The sequence below is a fragment of the Sceloporus undulatus genome, chromosome 2 (assembly GCF_019175285.1).
Source record: "Sceloporus undulatus isolate JIND9_A2432 ecotype Alabama chromosome 2, SceUnd_v1.1, whole genome shotgun sequence".
NCBI classification, from domain to species: domain Eukaryota; kingdom Metazoa; phylum Chordata; class Lepidosauria; order Squamata; family Phrynosomatidae; genus Sceloporus; species Sceloporus undulatus.
In genome coordinates, this window is record NC_056523.1 from 308042773 (window position 1) to 308060602 (window position 17830).

A 17830-nucleotide genomic window follows, 5' to 3' on the forward strand; every position below is an offset into this window, starting at 1 on the left:
ACGCGGAAGTGGCGCCACAAGGGGTGAAGCGCGCCCTTGCGACGTCACTTCCGCCACGACACGTCTGGACGCTATGCGTCCAAGACATCAAAATGGTGCCGCCCATGTGGATGGGTGCCGCCATTTACGACGCGTTCTGAGCGTGTTGTGGCCAAGGCCAGTTAGGAAGGGGCGACTCTTCCTAACCCTACCACGCCCCTTCCTAACCCTAGCACGCACGGAGCGTGTCGTAAGTGGCGGTTTGTAACCTGCCATAATAGTCCATTTTGATGTAGTTTTTCATTCTTCAGTTTTTCTTGGAATTTCAGCATGTAGTAATGGTTTATTCTGGTTTTTAAGAGTAGCCTTTTACATACTATTTTTTCATGTTTTCATAATAATTGAGTTTTGAAAAACAAGTTTTTTCAGGTGTGGTGGGAACTGCAACCAATTTAAAAGGTGTAAAATGCCAATTTTGGAGGCTTACAGAAGAGGTAAATGTTCGGGGGGATTTTTGCCAGAAAAGGAAAGTCCAAGAAATCTGAGGAGGTCAGGGCCAATATTTATTAAACATAATACAGGTTTTTTAAAATCCTTTAAATTCAGTGTTTAGCAGTATTAGAAGGGGCTTAACATAGTTCTAAAAACTCTCCTTCATTTTTCATTTTAAAATATTCCAGGTAAAGGAAACTCCTTATTTCCAGAAGAAAACTGTGCCTTCATTTGATGATCGGGGCACTCGAGCCTTTGGCCAGGATGCTGGAGGTACCTTTTTCCCAGTCTTTTAATAGCTCACATTGTTGCTAGCCATCATTGTTAAGTTGTATTGCTATTTTGGGGGGTTTTTGGAAGATATTATCCCTTAATGTTGGTTTCTGAAATCTGTAATTTGGAGTGTGATCCCTAAATGATTTTTACATACAAGGGTGTATTTTGACTTGTTATTGTTTTTTATTTACTGCTGTCAAGCTGACTTCAACTTATGGTGGCCTTACAAATGAAAGACGGTGTTGTCAGCAGCCTTGCTCAAGACTTGCAAACTCAGGGCCATGGCTTCCTTGATTGGATCTATTCATTTGTCATGCAGTCTTCCTCTTTTCATCGTGCCTTCTACCTTATCAAGCACTATTGTCTTTTCTAGTGAGTCATGTCTTCTCATTATATGTACTAAGTGTGACAGACTCAGGTCCAAAACACACTGCACATAATCCGGTTTGAGACCACTTTAACTGCCCTGGCTCAATGCTAGGGAATCCTGGGAATTGTAGTTTATTGTGGCACCAGAGCTCTCCAACAGAGAAAACTAAATGTCTCACAGAACTACAGCTCCCAGGGCAGTTAAAGCAATCTCAAACTGGTTTATTTCTGCAGTGTGTTTTGGACCTCAGGTTTACTCTTCTTGACTTCTAGCTCCATCAGTCCTGGCCCAAACAAAGAAGGAAGGCCTCCCTCCTTGGTCCAAGCCTCAGAGGGAAAGAAGAAGTTCTGGACCTGATTCCCTTCTCTTTTTGTGTCGTGTCTTTTTAGATTGTAAGCCTGTGGGCAGGGAACCGTCTAATTAAAAAGACTGCCTGTACAGTGCCATGTAAATTTACAGCGCTATATGAATAAAGGAGAAGAAGAAGAAGAAGAAGAAGAAGAGTTCAGCCTTCTGGCTTTTACCAGAAAGGGATTACAGATGATTTAATTGAGATGAGAGTGCAATAAAACTGTGGATATGTTTCCACACAATTTTTAGAAAGGTTTTGTTTTGTTCTTGTTTCTTTGTCCAGTAATGACCCCAAATTGCTTCTTTTTTAGTAATAGAGAGAAGACATATGGAAGTATGTAAACTGAAACTCTTTGTTGATTGTGATTTATTTTTGCCAAATTTATTGGCCCCAGTAAATTTCACTTGCACAAGTAAAATTTGTTAAGATGCAGGTTTATCTTTTTCAGTCATAAAAAATGGTACAAAATAATACCCCCAAATTGTCAATCTGCAGGTAGAGGGCAGGAATAAACTGGTATTCATCATAACGTTATTTTCCTGTTGCTTAATACATTGTTCTGGTTTGCCAGGAAGTTCTATGGACCCTGTGAAGAGTCCTTTCCAAATGCTTCGTCAGCAGATCAGTCTTACAGAGATTATGAACACAAGCCGTTCAGATGCCTCTCAGTTCCTTGAAAATATGGAAGACACTGGGCTTCAAGAGCACACAGAAGATAATTGTCTTTATTGTGTCTGCACATACATCCTGGGCTATCAGCATAATAATAAAGTAAACTCTGCATATAGTCGCACAGGTTAGTATCGCTAAGTCTTAGCATTTCCAACCTGCTTCTTGCTTTTGATACTTCATTTAATAAAGTTCCAGAATGTGCTTTATAGGCAAGAGTATTAGAAACCTACACTTAAATTAGATTTAAATTCTCAGGGTTTTAAATCCTATAGGATTTAAAATTTTCTTACTGGTTACTTATGTAGTACTCATATTCAATTGAGCTTTCTTAGAATAATTTTATGTAACTGGTCAGTACATGTTTATTGGACGAGTAATTTACATTTCCTTGGATCTTTTTTGTGTTGGCAGTCATAATTTCAATCAGTTATATCCACTGCAATTCAATTTTTTTTATTCATGTGTATACCATTCCATATGTCTTGTATCAAAATCTATCAGAATTTTCAGACATTCCTTATTCTGACTGGTGTGGAAAGACCATGCATAATCACTTGGATGTGGTTTCCCATTCCTCAAAGTTTTCTGGAATTTCAGGATGTAGTGATGCTGTATCCCATGGATCAGCTAGTAGCACCAAGAGTACAGATCTTGTCATAGGTGAGTGACTTTATCACAGGCATGCCCTGTTCCATATCTAATACTCTGATTATTGTGAAAAAGTTAGAGACTTGTGATTCTAAATATTTTACATGGAAGTATTTTCATCTTCATTGATTATACACCTTCCATTTAAAGACTACAACTTTATAAGAGTTTTGAATTGTAACATTAGATTTGCCAAAGTATAGAATATCTTGTGTTTTTGGGGGGGGGGCTATTTAGACATTCATTTTCCCACTTTTCTCCTCTCTTCAAAACCCCTCTCTTCTGTGCATAGTGAGATCAGATATTGGACCTTACGCTTTCTTTGTTCACTCTCTCCTTCACCCTCCTTGTTTCTTTCAACCTTAGATATTTAGCTGCTGCAGAAAGTCAAGGAGAAGAGGAAATGTCTGGCCAACTCTTTGGTTTTGTGTGTGTGCGTGTACGCGTGCGCATGCACATAATTAGATTGGTCTTTGCAATTCTACCAATGATTTTCATCTAATGCTGATATAGCACTTCATCAAATGTATATATTGTTGAATTTTTGTATCTCAAGGTGTAAAGTCAATCCCAGATGATACTCCAGTATGCCGCATACTACTGAGAAAGGAAGTCTTGCGATTAGTGATCAATTTGAGTAGTTCAGTGGGAACCAAAGGTCATGAAACAGGTCTATTGACGTAAGTAACACTCTTATTACTACTCGCAGCACTGGTTGAGAGAGGCAGTGGAAGGGAAAGCAGCTGAAGCTGGCTTTGGTTTCAGACTCGCCTATTTGTAGTGTAACTGGGGAAGGGAAGAGATATGATGAACTCCTAGCATCTTGAGGTCCTCAGTCATTTACCTGCATGCTCTGAAAGGATGCACGAGGAGTGTATTATCAGTGATACTATCATTGTAACGATGATAGCCAACTTCTTAGTGGGGATCTCATTTTATGGAATGCTTGGAGAAGGGAGACTATTTGGCCTTTTCACACATTCCAGTCCAGAATGATAGGTTTGGAGGACTTGGTGAATATGGCACAAAGGTCCTTTGAGAGATAGTGTTGAAGCCAGTGCTCCTCAAAATTGCCTTCACTTAATTTCCCAAGTGATTCTCTAGCAAGTTAAATTTTATTTATCAGCTATGGCTTCAGTAGTTTAGTTCTGTCATATGGCTTTCTGTCCTGAGTATCCACTTTTGAAACACCATTGCCAATGTAGAACACATGGTTGGTTAGAGTGTGTGCTACTGTCCAAGGTCTTGGAGTAACATTTGCTTCTTACTAGACTTTGGAGGACTCCACCCCATTATTTTTTCACATTTTTTTAAAAACTCAGAATGCCTTGTCACAGAGTTTTGCCATCTTCCACTCTCTAGCTCTTTTAGGCCCAGGAATGGACTTAAAAAAACAAAACTAGGAAGTAAACCTGGTTTTAGAAAGGTTTCTCCTAGGCCTAAAGTAGTTTGGGAGCAGCAAGATTGTGAAATTGCCCCCACATGCTCTGAGGGCTCACACAATTTGAGTAAAACAAGATAAAACAAAACCAAATTCCTGAATCCCAATTACATTTTTAAAAAGTTTTTCCTCCTCTTTCAATTCCATTGTTTATCTTCAATGAAGTTTTTTTGTCTTGGGCGCATTACAGAGTGCCCAAGAAGGGCGCTCTGCCGCCGCCGCCGGTTGCTATGTCCAGGAACCGCAGTGGCTAAACCATGCAGTTCCCAGGCACAACAAGAAAGAAGCCCCAAAAATGGCGATTCTTTCTGGGCCTTGGAAGTGGCGCCGTGAGGCGCTAGTCGCGTACTCGCGGTGTCACTTCCGCCGTGCGACGTCTGGACGCTACGCATCCGTGATGTCAAAATGGCACCCCCCGTGTGGATGGGCGCCGCCATTTTGTACGGACTCGGTCTGTATTAGGGTTGAGGGGCGTCCAGAAGGGACGCCCCTTCTCAACCCTAACACGCCCCTTCCTCACCGTAGTACACCCCTTCGGCGCATCTGTAACACGCCTTTGATTTCAATGGAAAGTCAAACATATCCCTTTAAACCTTTTAAAGCAAAAGCTGTAAGTGAAGGTTGAGGTTGTTGCCTACAAGATACTGCTGGACTTACAGCTCCTAGCAGTCCTAGCTAGCATATCCACTATTTGCCATCCAATAATGTTTGGAAGTCCTCTTTGTTTCCCATCTCTATTATAAGTATAAGATTGGTCCATTTCTTAAAATATGTCATGCAAATTGAGTTACTTTTTCATTTGTTCTTACTAGAATTAAAGAGAAGTTTCCCCAAGCATTTGATGACATATGCCTTTACTCTGAAGTGTCTTACCTGTTGGCTCACTGTACATTTCGATTACCATCTCGACGGTTCATACAGGAGCTCTTTCAAGATGTACAGTTTCTACAGGTGTGTAGAAGTAAAATCTAGTGGACCTTGGGACAGGCTTCCACTGATTGCTATCCTACTATGAACTCTCTCAAATGCTGTCTGCTTTCTTTTAGATGCACGAAGAAGCAGAAGCTGTTTTAGCAGCATCTGCAGATCAACAAGCAACTAGCCTGTTAACAGAATCCTGACCTCTTGTTTTCCATGGTGTGATAAACATGAAGTTGCTGATAGCCTTGGATAACTTCTAATGGACTGGGCAACAGAGAGAAGCATCATCTTCTAAATGGCTGCAGGGCTTCTGGGTACATGTAGTTGGAGTCTTGAGCTACAGAGCATGGCCTCAGTGGAACTTGCTTCCCCAGCTGTCTGAGCCAACCCTATGGGAACTATTTAAACAGTGAAAGAAACAATTATGAAGATATGCAAGAAGAACCAATCACCAAACACTTGCACAGGTTTTCATTTCACATACTTTAAAATGCAATGTCACAATAGAGGACAGTCTGCAGGGGCACATTTTACACGGTTGACTTCTGGACAAAACGTGATATCTTATTCATTCACCCTGGATCTGAGAATCAGGGTATCTTAGGCTGTATACCATTGTTGTCAGTGGCGCATGTGCTAACCGTGGACATAAGGGCATTAATTATGGGCCTTCCATGGTATTTTCTTAATTTTTGTGAAACACTACTTGGGGGATTTCTGATCCCAGAGAGAGAATCCTCAGTAACTGGGGATGGTCTTAAGTTATTTTATGATTACTCTAGCAGAAATTCTAGCTGTTAGCAGTCTGTCCAGTTCTGTTGCAGTTAATTGTAATTATGTGTTAACTAAACTAATTAAGGAAGTTCACTACATTGATTTTAAGAGAACAAATCACTTATTCATCTCCTGGAATCAGATTTTCCCTGTACATGTAATGCATGCCTTTTTGGTGGGGTTTCTACATTAATGCTCATCCAGTATATAAATGGGTTGTCTAAATGTGAACCTTTAACAAGCATGACGTCAGATTAAGGGATGCATCCAAGTAAAACTAAGAAATTATATGCCTGTTGCTGCTTTTGATTAAGAAAGATGCAAATAATAATAATAATTTTCACATTCCATGGCTTTACATTTTCTTGTAATCACTGGACTGCAGGATAATACCAATAATTGTAGTGAAAACCCTTAAACATACAGTGTTGAAGCGGCCACTACTTTGCTTTAATTCAGAGTAACTTTGGATAATTTGCACAGATTATGTGATAGTGACAATGTGTAGGTTAGTTCTCCCCATCCCTTTAAAATGAGATACATAATTCAAGTACAGACTTGAAACCATTGCACCCACATTGAGCCTCCCTAGTTTCAGGTAACTGATACATGCAACCTGGTATATGCATATGCCCAATTCCTTTAATTGCAAAGGCTTTGGTGGACTATGTTTTATTTCTCATTTCTTATGTATTTAAATCATGCAGCAGGATTGTTCTGAGAATTAGGTTCATCCCCTCTGACCTACCTACTCACCCTTAAAACAAAAATTAACACAAGGATTTGCTTGTCAAGGTGGAAACAGCTCAATTTTGCATATTTTTGTTTGAGCTTAATTAATGTGCTAATAAGATGTTTTTGTGGTATAAATTTGTTCTTACAGGCATGTAGTGTTAGGAGTATAACTGAATTATTTTCTTGTGAAATGCAGCACTGATTTACATTTACTGCCATACCAAACAAAAAGCAAAAGCATTTTGCTCCACAGCACAGGAAGAGAAAAGTAGATGTGTGACAAGAACAGCAACAAAACATTTCTAGAAGTATTCTACCTGTTGCCCCGCTCCCTTTGAGGGATGAGTGATTGCTCCATCAAGTTCTTGAAGGCCTCTACTAACTATGAGGAGGTTCAGTTCCCCTCCCTACCATCTTGGACTGTTGGGAGATTGATCCACTACTCCTTTCCACCACCACATCACTCTCTCAGTCTGAAGAAGGTACAAAAGGAGTGGAGCTCTAATTTGGGACTTCTCACCAGTACTTTCCACACAGTGAAAAATATTAACCAGTTGACAGTTTCCAGGGAGATAACTGTGCAGGCAGTTCCCCACCCTAGAAATCTAGAAATGGCCAGAAATGAGATCTGGGATATCTTGTCATGTACCTTGCAGGAGATCATTTATCCTAATGCCCCAGGTGATGGATACTGTTGTCTGTACTGGAAATTCAGGGAGGCATTTCCTTTAATAGCAATTTGGGGGAGGAGGAGGAGATACTCTCATGACTGTTTCATTCTTGTATCATATACCAGACATAGTTACTACCCTGTCTAGCAGCAGGTCAAGCAATGTCCTTTCCTGAAGTCCCCAGACAGAAATGTATGCCTTTTACATCTAAACAAGAGTTTGTATTATTTCTTGATAATACTTTTAACACAATCTGGTATATAAATGGCAAATACAAGCAAAGTAATTGAGAATCTGACCTCCATAGAATTATTGGGGTGTATTGCTTCAGCACGTGCCATACCTTTGGAGTGGTAGTGGAAATAACTTATAAAAATGTTGAGATCCGTTTGACTTCTTATTCATGTACTCTCTTTGGTCTCCAGTTCCATTCTAACATGTTCTGCTGTTAGATTTCCCAAGAGGGGTTGTGTTTCAGTCACCTGTAGGGAATGCTCATTCTTCCCTTTGGCTTAGTGATTGCTTGGAATCTAAAGAACTGAGAAGAGAGGTGAAGATACTGGAAAGGTTTGGAGAACATCCCTTTCTTAAAATGATGTTTTGAATAATTCAAGACATTATTATAAGATGGTAAAATTCTTCTTACTATCTTACTGTTTTGAATAGGAGGGAGTGTACCTCTCCTACAGGCAGTCCTCTCCCCTTGCATCTTATTTTTTACCCTGAGCTGTGGAGCAAAACCTCATATTTGTACTGGCACTGAAGGTAATCCATTGAGATTACTATTTGCAAGTAAGAATCCCATCCTGTAGTGTTAGATGGCAGAACTACTTTTATTAAATATGTGCTTTTAATTATAATGTAATTTTTGGAACATATGGAGAACCATGGAGGAAAGGTGCTCCCAGCAGGAATTAGTACCCTTTATGTTTTTCTATGGAGAGCCTGTTTGACTTTGGGGTGGGGGATAGAGAAAGAAGTTTCACGTGTTTCAGTGCCTACCCGCTAATTATATGGATTTGATTAATAATTACCCATCAGTATTTGCAGAGATAATCTTTCAGCCTTTAGTACAGTTCCTTTGCAAAACCAAAATACCAGCCACAGTAGACCAAATAGTGGTACATTAGTCCTCCAAAGGACTAATGTAATATTCTCATTAAAAACTGAAATACAGTAGTTGTGAACGCTACCTCAGTTAAGCTAGAGTAATTAGGCTTTTCATTGGTAGTTAGGTAGTATTTTGCTGCTGTTTTTTGTTTTTCCTGGCTTTGAAGGAAAGTAAATTTTAAAAAAGAACTAAATCTATATTTAACAACAAAAAAATCTCCAGATAGTTAAGCTTCCTGATTATACCTCTTAGGAAAGATATTAGAAATTATAGAAAGTTAAAAAGTAAACATTGATAGCAATGTGTATATATATACATCAATTCTGATAGCAGTGCATATATATTCAAAATGTTTGCCTGCTGTTTTTGAACACCAAGAACTCTGGTTTCCATCCAGAATATGGCTGAGGTAGCTCTTCTGGAGCCATATATGGCTCCAGAAGAGCTTGTTTCAGCTCAGTGGGCAATAGTCATCAAGAATTCTGTAAAGTAACGTGAAGTGAATTCTTCAAGAACAAATATAAAGATATACTCAGTGGATTTTTAAATGTGTACATCAGGGATGGGTGACTTGGAGGCCTCCAGATGTTGTTTGACTGCAGTTCAAGAAGCAAAGCCAAATGTAAGACCATCTGGGAGTTGCCACCCAACAGTGTCTGGAAAGCTGCAGGTTCCCACTTCTGTAATATCAAAAGTATTTCTCAAATGGCATTTTATGTTTAATTTGCTATTTGACTTGATGTGAATGATTATACTCTGGTACATGACTTATCGATGAGTTTTTCAGTAAGATGGTGTGTATTCTGAACTGAGTTTACTCACTGGCAGAGTTCTACTAGACCACAAGTTCCCAACCTTTGGTCCTCCTTTTGTTTTGGACTTCAGATCCCAGAAGCCCCAGCCAACCTGGCCAACAGTCAGGAATTATGGCAGCTGAAGTCCAAAACATCAGGAGGATTAAGGGTTGGGAACCACTACACTAGACCAGTCTTTAACATCTCCTTAGATCATTCCTGCATGGCTTCTGAACCATCAACCCAAATGCAGCAAAACAGCCTTATGCTGTGACTTGAGAACCTCCCTTTCTGGTTTTTCATAATTTCCTGTCTTCTTAGACTCCCAGGACAAAGAGAATAAAAGGAAGACTTATTGAGCACATGGTTGACTTTTGTACTTAGCTAATGGGCTGCACTGGCTAACAATAAACAAATGTGCAGGCATGTGCAAGCTTCTGCACTGACATTTCCCCTTAAGCACTGAACTCAAAGCTCTGGAAGAGGTTCCTTAAAGAGTAACTGATAGTCCACAGAGGAGATCTACACTTGCATCACACTTTCAATTATGTAGGCATGCAAGACCATGCCACTTCCTTTGTGATCCCCTACCTCCACTCCAATGGGTAGAGGACTGGAGGTTTGGCTCAGTCTGTTTTGTACAGAATTAAATATGCTGAACAAAAGCAACCAGGCCCTGGACAGATTCCTATGTGGTAGTATCCCTCTCCCATAATGAAGTGCATTCAAGCAAAAACCAGGAGACCTTGATGCTGCAAAAGTAATTCTTGAAGCAGGGGTGAGGAATCTCGGTCTTCCAGATGCTATGGGCTATAAGTTTCATAATCCCTGACCATTGACCATGCTTGCTGGGCTTCTGAGAGTTGGAAGTCCAAAACACCCAAAGAGCCAAGGTTCCCTCAGTCCTGGGGAGCTATTTGGACTTGTGTTCAGTTTGTTTCTGTGCAAGCTAGTAGAAGAGTGAGACAGAGATACACCTAAAAACTCACACTGGGGGTTCTTTGAATCTGAGTCTTAAATTAGGGCTCTCCATGCCTTTGAAGGAGTAGATAAACAGTGTCTCAGTGGTTTTCCCTTTGGTTTTCATTCATCACATTCCAAAATCAAGGAGTTCTGTTTCCTGTAAAAGAGAAGTTTAGTGATAAAGTAGGTGTTATGCTCTAAACAGGCTGTGAGGTAACCCCTCCCATTCACCATCTCTGCCTATCTGTATATAACAACACAGCAATAACCTGGATGCACCTTTTGAAAGTTAGGAGTGGGGGAAACAGAACCAGCATGCACAAGGACATTGGAGGTTAAGATAGCATGCCTTTAGCCTTCTGTATATACATTGGCTGGAATCCTGTTGGTAGCATTTGCAGACATAATAATGCTTCTATACATGTTTTAGGCCATTATGGGAAAAGATATTGTGCAGGACCCCTTTCTGAGCAAAATTGATCATTTCCATGCCAGAGCATATTCTTGCTGCCAGTTAGTGGCTGGACAAGGACAAGGGACATTCAGACATCATCTGGCTGCAATTGTAAAAGACAATGTCATCCTCCCAGATCTTCCATGAGTACACATAAATTCACTTGAGATCTTAGAGGATTATATCTTCTTCTGCTGACTGAAAACTTCCCTGGGGCCTTGCAAACATTCCTGGCCGCTACTCAACATCCTTTGGCATGGAAAAGGTTGATTTGCTGAGGCAGAAAAGTGAGGGGGGGGCTGATATAGTATCTGGAATGATCCCATGAAATAGGTTCAGTGCCCTGAAATTGTTTCTCAATCTGAAAAAAAGTAGAAAGTGACAGAAAATGCCCTCCTTTCTAGCATCTTATAGTTGCACTCAATAACACTTGGCAGTAGCTTCCCCCAAACTGAAGCCATTTGGGTTTTTGCATTACGATTCCCATCACCTTCAGCTGTCACAGAAAATAATTACTCTGCTTGGACATGATTGTTGTCATCTAACGTATCTGCCAGGTGCCAGTTTGGGGAAGGCTGTTTTACAGTATAAAGATGAAATAGGAATATTCTGGAGGCTTTTCACTCTTTCATAGTTGCTGTTTCTTGCAGCAGTGTATATAAGTTACAGAGGGCTTGAGGTGCTTTCAGTTTTAGATGGCTAAGCTTTGCTGAATCTTGCCTTAAATACCTTTATATCATGATAGAAAAAGAAGCAGTTCTTTTGAGATTGTCTACTGCAGTAATCCCCGTTATCTAGCGTGGTGGTTCTCAAACTTTGGTCTGCCCAATGTTTAAGACCCCCAGCTCCTAGAATTCAAGACCCTTTGGCTTGCTGTCTGCGATTTCTGGGATCAAAGTCCAAAACATCTGGAAGACCAAAGATCAAAAAGCCCTGAACTGGCCCAGAAGTTGGCCATCTTGTTCCCTCCAGATATTTTATGCTACAGTCATTTCCATCTGGCATGCCAACAGCAAGGAGTTGTACACGTCAGAGTTCAAAAACCTCTGGAGTGCACTGGGTTGTTTATCCTGATCCTTCTGTTTCTGTACAGAAAAACATAACCCTGTAGATAATGTGTTGCAACCTTTTTCAGTTACTTCAGTTCTTAATATTACATTGTGGCTAGGGGTATGCTAGCGGTGATGGGAACATGGTAGAATCCTGGTTAAAAATTATCCTTTTTCTAGAAATGAAAATTGCCCAGTCCTGAATTTATTTTTATTTTTTTAGGTTTAATCTTCTTAAACTTCCAGTTTACTACTTGTTTTTGTTAACCTGTTTTTTTTAAAAAAAAAATCCATAAAAGTAAAGAATGTGTTATTTTTTTCTTTTGACTATTTTTGTAAAACAGGTGGATTGCAATGCCACAGCATGCAGAAATTGCACTTTTTGCTTGACTTCCTTGTAAAATAAACATTATTTAATTTGAAAGAAATAATAATGTAATTTATGCCAAAAAAAGAGAGAAAAAGTAACTTGCCATTTTCCCACTGCATAAGTTAGATTAGCACAAGATGCAAAGAACTTTGGCAGGGGTAGAGTTTTATAGGCATAAACATGGGTGGGATGGGATGGGATGAATTCTACTTCAGATAGTGGCTGCCAATAACCCAAACAATGTATGTTAACTAGAGATGATGTAAATTAATCATTCTGAGGAGGGGAAGTGATTATGAAAATGTTCAAGACTAGTTTTCCCTGCTCCATGTGGTCATAATTTCTTTATATATATATATATCTTAGTTGATGAGCTGCTACATATTTGGAAGTTCTATTGTTTGTAGGTCACTGAATGGACATTGAAATCTGATTTATATTGTATACTGTAACATAGAAAGAAAAGTATTTATATATTTTCTGTATGAATATTTCATTGAGCTGTGTATAATTTTAAAGAGGCTTTGTCTCCAAATGGTTCTGCCCATCTTGATTTTTTGTTTTGTTTTGTTTTTGTTTTTTTGTTTGTTTTCTTTTTGTATAGTGTGTACAGTTTGTGTCTTTGAACAGTAAAAGCCTCCTGGAGCATTATCTTATTAAAGGGATGCATTGTTAATAAAATGAACTTTAAACTTCAAACAGTTGTCTTCTTGCCTTAGAAACCCTTCCCTGCTTCGATGGATTTGTTCATTTTTCAGCTCACCAGGCCTGTGAAAGCTATATCCAGTGCAACAAATGGTTTTTAAATAATTTAAACAATTTAAAATGGCATTTAAAAAGACTGTTTTAAAAATCATACACCATATCAGATAGTACAGTTTACTACCCAGGAGAGGTTCACCAAGAATGGAGTCAGCTTGACTTAAACAAATTTCAAAATGCTGCTACAGAAAACCTCTTCCTGCCAGTAAGCAAAGGGGGAAAGGAGTATACTTAATGTCACAGTGAGACTACATGGTCTTAATGAATATAGAGGCATTTCAGATTTGTAACTCTAGGTTATTAATCCATAACTGCAATACTGAATGCCTGCCAACGTGTATACTCACCACCCTACTGAAGATCTCAATTCCATATTCTCTCATTCAGAAGAAAGTCTTTCAGATCATCTGGTCCCAAGCTGTTCGTACAGCCAAACCAACACTTGAACTGAACTCTGAAACAAACTGGATGCCATCTGAAGCTGGACAGAGTCTGTTGGGGTCATAACAACCACCTGGCTTTCCAAGAGTACACCCAAACTCGAAATCAAGTCCTTCAGGAGCAGTGCACTCCCAGTTAGTATTGTTTTGTCATCCCATACTACTTGCACTGAGTTTTCCTATGCACCCAGTTGCCTTTATGGGAAATAGTTTTTACAGTTTCTTTTGATGAAGGTCCATGGTTCATATTGGACTTCAGAATCTAAAAAGAAAAGAGAACCTAGACAATGGTAGAGGATTCTGGGAGCTGTAGTCCAGTAACAGATTCAGAGACAAGTTTGGGAATACTAATCTAACCATTTGACTTTGTTGGACTGTAACATATTCAGTATACATATACTGTTGATATCCAAACCAATCTGAGAGAAATGGTATTGTTTGCCCTGCCAGTGGCACCTATGCTTTAAAACATGTCTTCAAGTTTTCTTTATGACCATTAGGTGGCATTGTAACCTAATACTATTGAACTGTAGCTGGAATTCTCAATTAGGAAATCAAAAATTCTTCAACCCAAGCTTCTAGTGGTGTACCTGATATTAAATGTCTAGAATAAGTGTGTGTCCAGTCCAGCTCTGAGGCCAAATAGAGCCCATGTGTTTGTTTTTGCAACCCTCTACCCTTTCAAACGATCCTTTTTTTTCTGGACAATAAAAACAAACAAAAAAGAAAATAAAAATGAATGGCCTTTCCTGGAGCCAATTTTCATCTTTTAAATAGGTTGCAAGATGCACTCCCTGCACTTTAGCAGTTTTTTAAAAATAATTTTTCAAAACTAGAAATCGACTGTAGACCTTAGATGGTCAGACTAGAACCTTGGCTCCTTAGACCTGGTATGCTTTCCTACGCCTAGACTAGAGAGATCTGCCTTTCCCTTTAAGGCTGTCAACCAAAGGGCCAGCTACAAAGGGAGCATATTGTTATTTTAATGAATTTAGCCACTCATTCCACATTTTGTGGATGTTGGGCCGTGTTAGATGTGCTAAGAGTGTAACACATCAAGTTCATAGATAATTTAAAAGTGGGTTATTGCTGAAAGACACAGTCTTTTAAGTACAAATGTTTATAAGAGACACAGAAAGAATCGAGATTAGAATGGAGAAAGGTAATATTAAACAGGTAGCTCTTTTCCCTCCCCTCTCAAATGGGACCATGCCAGTGATCAGATAAGTAGAGCATTTGACAATTCCTCTTCTCCAGGATTGGAGAATGTGTGGCCCTTTACTTGTTTGACTGGAACTTTCATTGTCCCACACTCTTGCTGTAATTCTTCCATATGCAAGTCATGCTCCACATGCGGGGCCAAAATGTCACTACTGCAAAATAGATATATCGTGCCAATAGTGATGGAAGCAACTTTGTGCACACAGCATGTTCCTCTGTGCCTTGTCTTTGCAAGTTGAGTATTGAGCATTCCAGGGTGTGCATCCTATGCTTTGCATTGCAGTTATACATCATATGCTTTGTTCTGTTTTCACATTGTGCATTGTGGTTGTGTATCCTACATTTTGTGCTGTGGTTGTTACATGTGCAATGGCATCTACTCATTGATGTGTTGCATAATGTAGCTATGCAGCATTGAGATTGGACAATGTTTGTGTAGTGCATTTCCACATGTGGGTATTTATGCTATGCTAGGGATATTCAGGCCCATCAATGCTGGCTAGAGTTAGTGTGGCTTGCACTCCAAACAACTTACTAGAATTCCATCTGGGGCATCACACATTCTTAAAATGACTAAACTGAAGCTATTGTACAGCAGACGCATCGTGACCTGACATCACTCACTTGAAAAGACAGTAATGCTTGATAAACTGGAAAGCAGTAGAAAGGACAGGAGACCACATTACAGGTGGATTCACAATTGATGAAGCCAGAGTACTGCGTTTGCAAGGCCTCAGTAGGGCTGTTGAAGACCTGGACTCTTGAAGGCCAGTCTTTCTCCTCAATTTTATTGGGCTGAATTTCAAACCTTTATTTTTTCAATGAAGTAGTGCCACTCTATTCTGCTTTGGTCAAGCCTCAGCTGGAATACTGTGTCCAGTTCTGGGCATCACAATTCAAAAAGGATATTGATAAACTGGAGCATGTTCAGAGGAGGCTAACCAAAACAATGAAGGGTCTGGAAACAATGCCCTACGAGGAACGACTTAGGGAGCTGGGTATGTTTAGCTTGGAGAAGAGAAGGTTAAGAGGTGGTATGATAGCCCTGTTTAAGTATTTGAAGAGATGTCATATTGAGGAGGGAGCAAACTTGTTTTTGCTGTTCCAGACAATAGGACCTGGAGCAATGAATTCAAACTACAAGAAAAGAGATTCTACTTCAACATTAAGAAGAACTCAGAAGGCTGTTGGACAGTTGAACACAATCCCTCAGAGGGTGGTAGGGTCTCCTCCTTTGGAGGTTTTTAAACAGAGGCTGGATGGCCATCTATGTCAGGACCATGTGGCACATTTGGCCTAGAAATGACATGGATGTGGTCACTAGGTGGAACTACAGCAGAGGTAACTACAGTTCAAGTGGCAGGTGTGTATGAGTCAGCATTTGGAAGCTGTGCATCATGGGATGTCTGATGCAACATGCACAGTAGGTGAAGTCAGTGAAGGGGTGCAGCATGATAGTATGTTGCAAGATGCACTAGGTATGAAACCAGCAAGGTCTCATTGGTGGCATGGCTAGCACATGACCACAGAAGACCATCTGCTGTATATAAGGGAGAAGGTGACTATCTCTGTTGTTGGGTTGCTGTGGTTGGTGGCTGGCGAAGCATTTTGCTTGTTTGTATATATAGCTGTGAGTATCTGGTACTCTGTGCAATCTTGTAAATAGCGTGCAACAAGTGACTAAAGCCCTCCTGTTCGAGATAGCCTTGCTGTCCAGCAGTGTTATTTCTTCCAGCTGGGAGCACGCCTGCATGGGAGGAATTTTTCCTTCTCAGCCTGACGCCTTTGCAGATGTCTCTCCAAGAGCCTTCTCGTGGCGTCCTGTCTGCGTGGATCAACTATGCACTTGGTCGTAGTGGACCCAGCGCCTCTCTCTATGCCCCAACAATCTAACAGGGGTGTTTTGATTGTGTATTCCTGCATGGCAGGATGTTGGACTGGGTGGCCCTTGGTCTCTTCCGATTCTATGAAGTTCTAACTTTTTAAAAAAAAGTCACAGTTGACTTATTTTACTTGAAGGCACAGAACAGCAGCAATCCTCACTACCTGATGTATCACTAGGGTTGGCATCACTCAGTGCAGTAACTCATGGTGTCATACACCTGATTGATCTCCATACAGAATCCATAGTAATGTTTTTTGTAAAAAATTACTGATACTCATAAATCATTTGTTGTTAACTGCCCTCGAGTCGATCTTGACCCATAGCAACCCTATGGATGAGAAACTGTATTGTTCAAGATTCTCCTTAGGACTTTATTGCCAGAAGCCTCATTTCAAGGCTCTACAGGTAGGTAAGTATTCATGGACCAGTTTTTGCTGTTTCTGTTTTCTACATATTTTGTTTCTTAGTGTTATCAGCAGAAAGGAGACTGCAAGGCAAGAAAGATGTCAACAAACAGACCAGATGACACTGCAGTACTGCAGGCCACAACAACAACAATAATGATAATGTTTTATTTATATCCCGCCTCTCCAGGATATATCCCATCTCTCCGGCATATTCCTACTTACATTTAAACTGGTTTGGGACTTGCCTTCGCTCCGTGTTGGTAAATCAATTCCAAAAGGTCCATCGTTCCCATTATGAAAGCGGATATTTTCATTATCCTCTTATAATCACTTCTTTTTTGGCACAATTGTCATCCCCACTAGTTTGTGCTGCTTCAAAATGCACGTCAGTCATCTGTGTGTTATCTGTGATGTAAGCAACAGCCCAGGCAGCCTGGTTTGGGAACTATATATATTTAAAATAAATTGATAGAAGATTCAATTGATTGGTTTTGCAACTACTTACCTCATGGATTGCAAGTACAGTTGCCCCTTTGAACTCGAGTGGATCCATTCCAGCCCCCCCCCCCCATGAGTTTGAATTCTCACACATATTCAAATCCATAGGCTTGAATGGGGTGCATGCATGAGGGGCGCACGCCGCGGGCACACACTCTATTAAGATTAATAGCGGTTGCCCCTCTACGGATTTCCAAGTCCATGCATTTCAAGTCCGTGGACCTGGAGGGGTGACTGTAGTTGCAAGATCAATTAATCAAATCTTCTATCAATGTTATTTTTTTTAAAAAAAAATCATGCACCCATAGGTCACACCGCAAACACAAAGGCAGCGCTGAGACAGTGGTGGAGTGTACCCAAAACTGAGGAGGGATGGTAAACATGTCAGGAAAGAGCAGAACAACACTAATGTATCCTGGAAGTGTGTTCTCAGATCTCTGCAGCAAAGGTAGCAGCACGGCTGTCTCTGAGATGGATGGATCGCAGGTCACCGGAGCTGTCCAGCCTCACCAGGCTTCTGATCATTAACGACAGACAAGCAGAGC

General features: G+C 40.2%; 1 protein-coding gene across 10 annotated transcripts in view; it reads left to right on the top strand.

Moving 5' to 3' along the window:
- RICTOR (RPTOR independent companion of MTOR complex 2) overlaps positions 1–12771 on the top strand; it is a 122143-nt gene extending 109372 nt beyond the window's left edge. For 5 of the 10 annotated variants that reach the window (XM_042448842.1, XM_042448843.1, XM_042448844.1 and 2 more), the window contains 6 exons: positions 660–744; positions 2041–2265; positions 2553–2801; positions 3346–3469; positions 5043–5181; positions 5277–12771. In XM_042448842.1, coding sequence (XP_042304776.1) covers positions 660–744; positions 2041–2265; positions 2553–2801; positions 3346–3469; positions 5043–5181; positions 5277–5351 — 897 coding nt within the window. In that variant the 3' untranslated portion in view covers positions 5352–12771. Of the gene's footprint in view, positions 1–659; positions 745–948; positions 1100–2040; positions 2266–2552; positions 2802–3345; positions 3470–5042; positions 5182–5276 lie in introns of those variants that run through there. The other 5 variants (XM_042448846.1, XM_042448847.1, XM_042448848.1 and 2 more) reach the window with 4 other exon arrangements.
- Positions 12772–17830: the final 5059 nt, after the last annotated feature.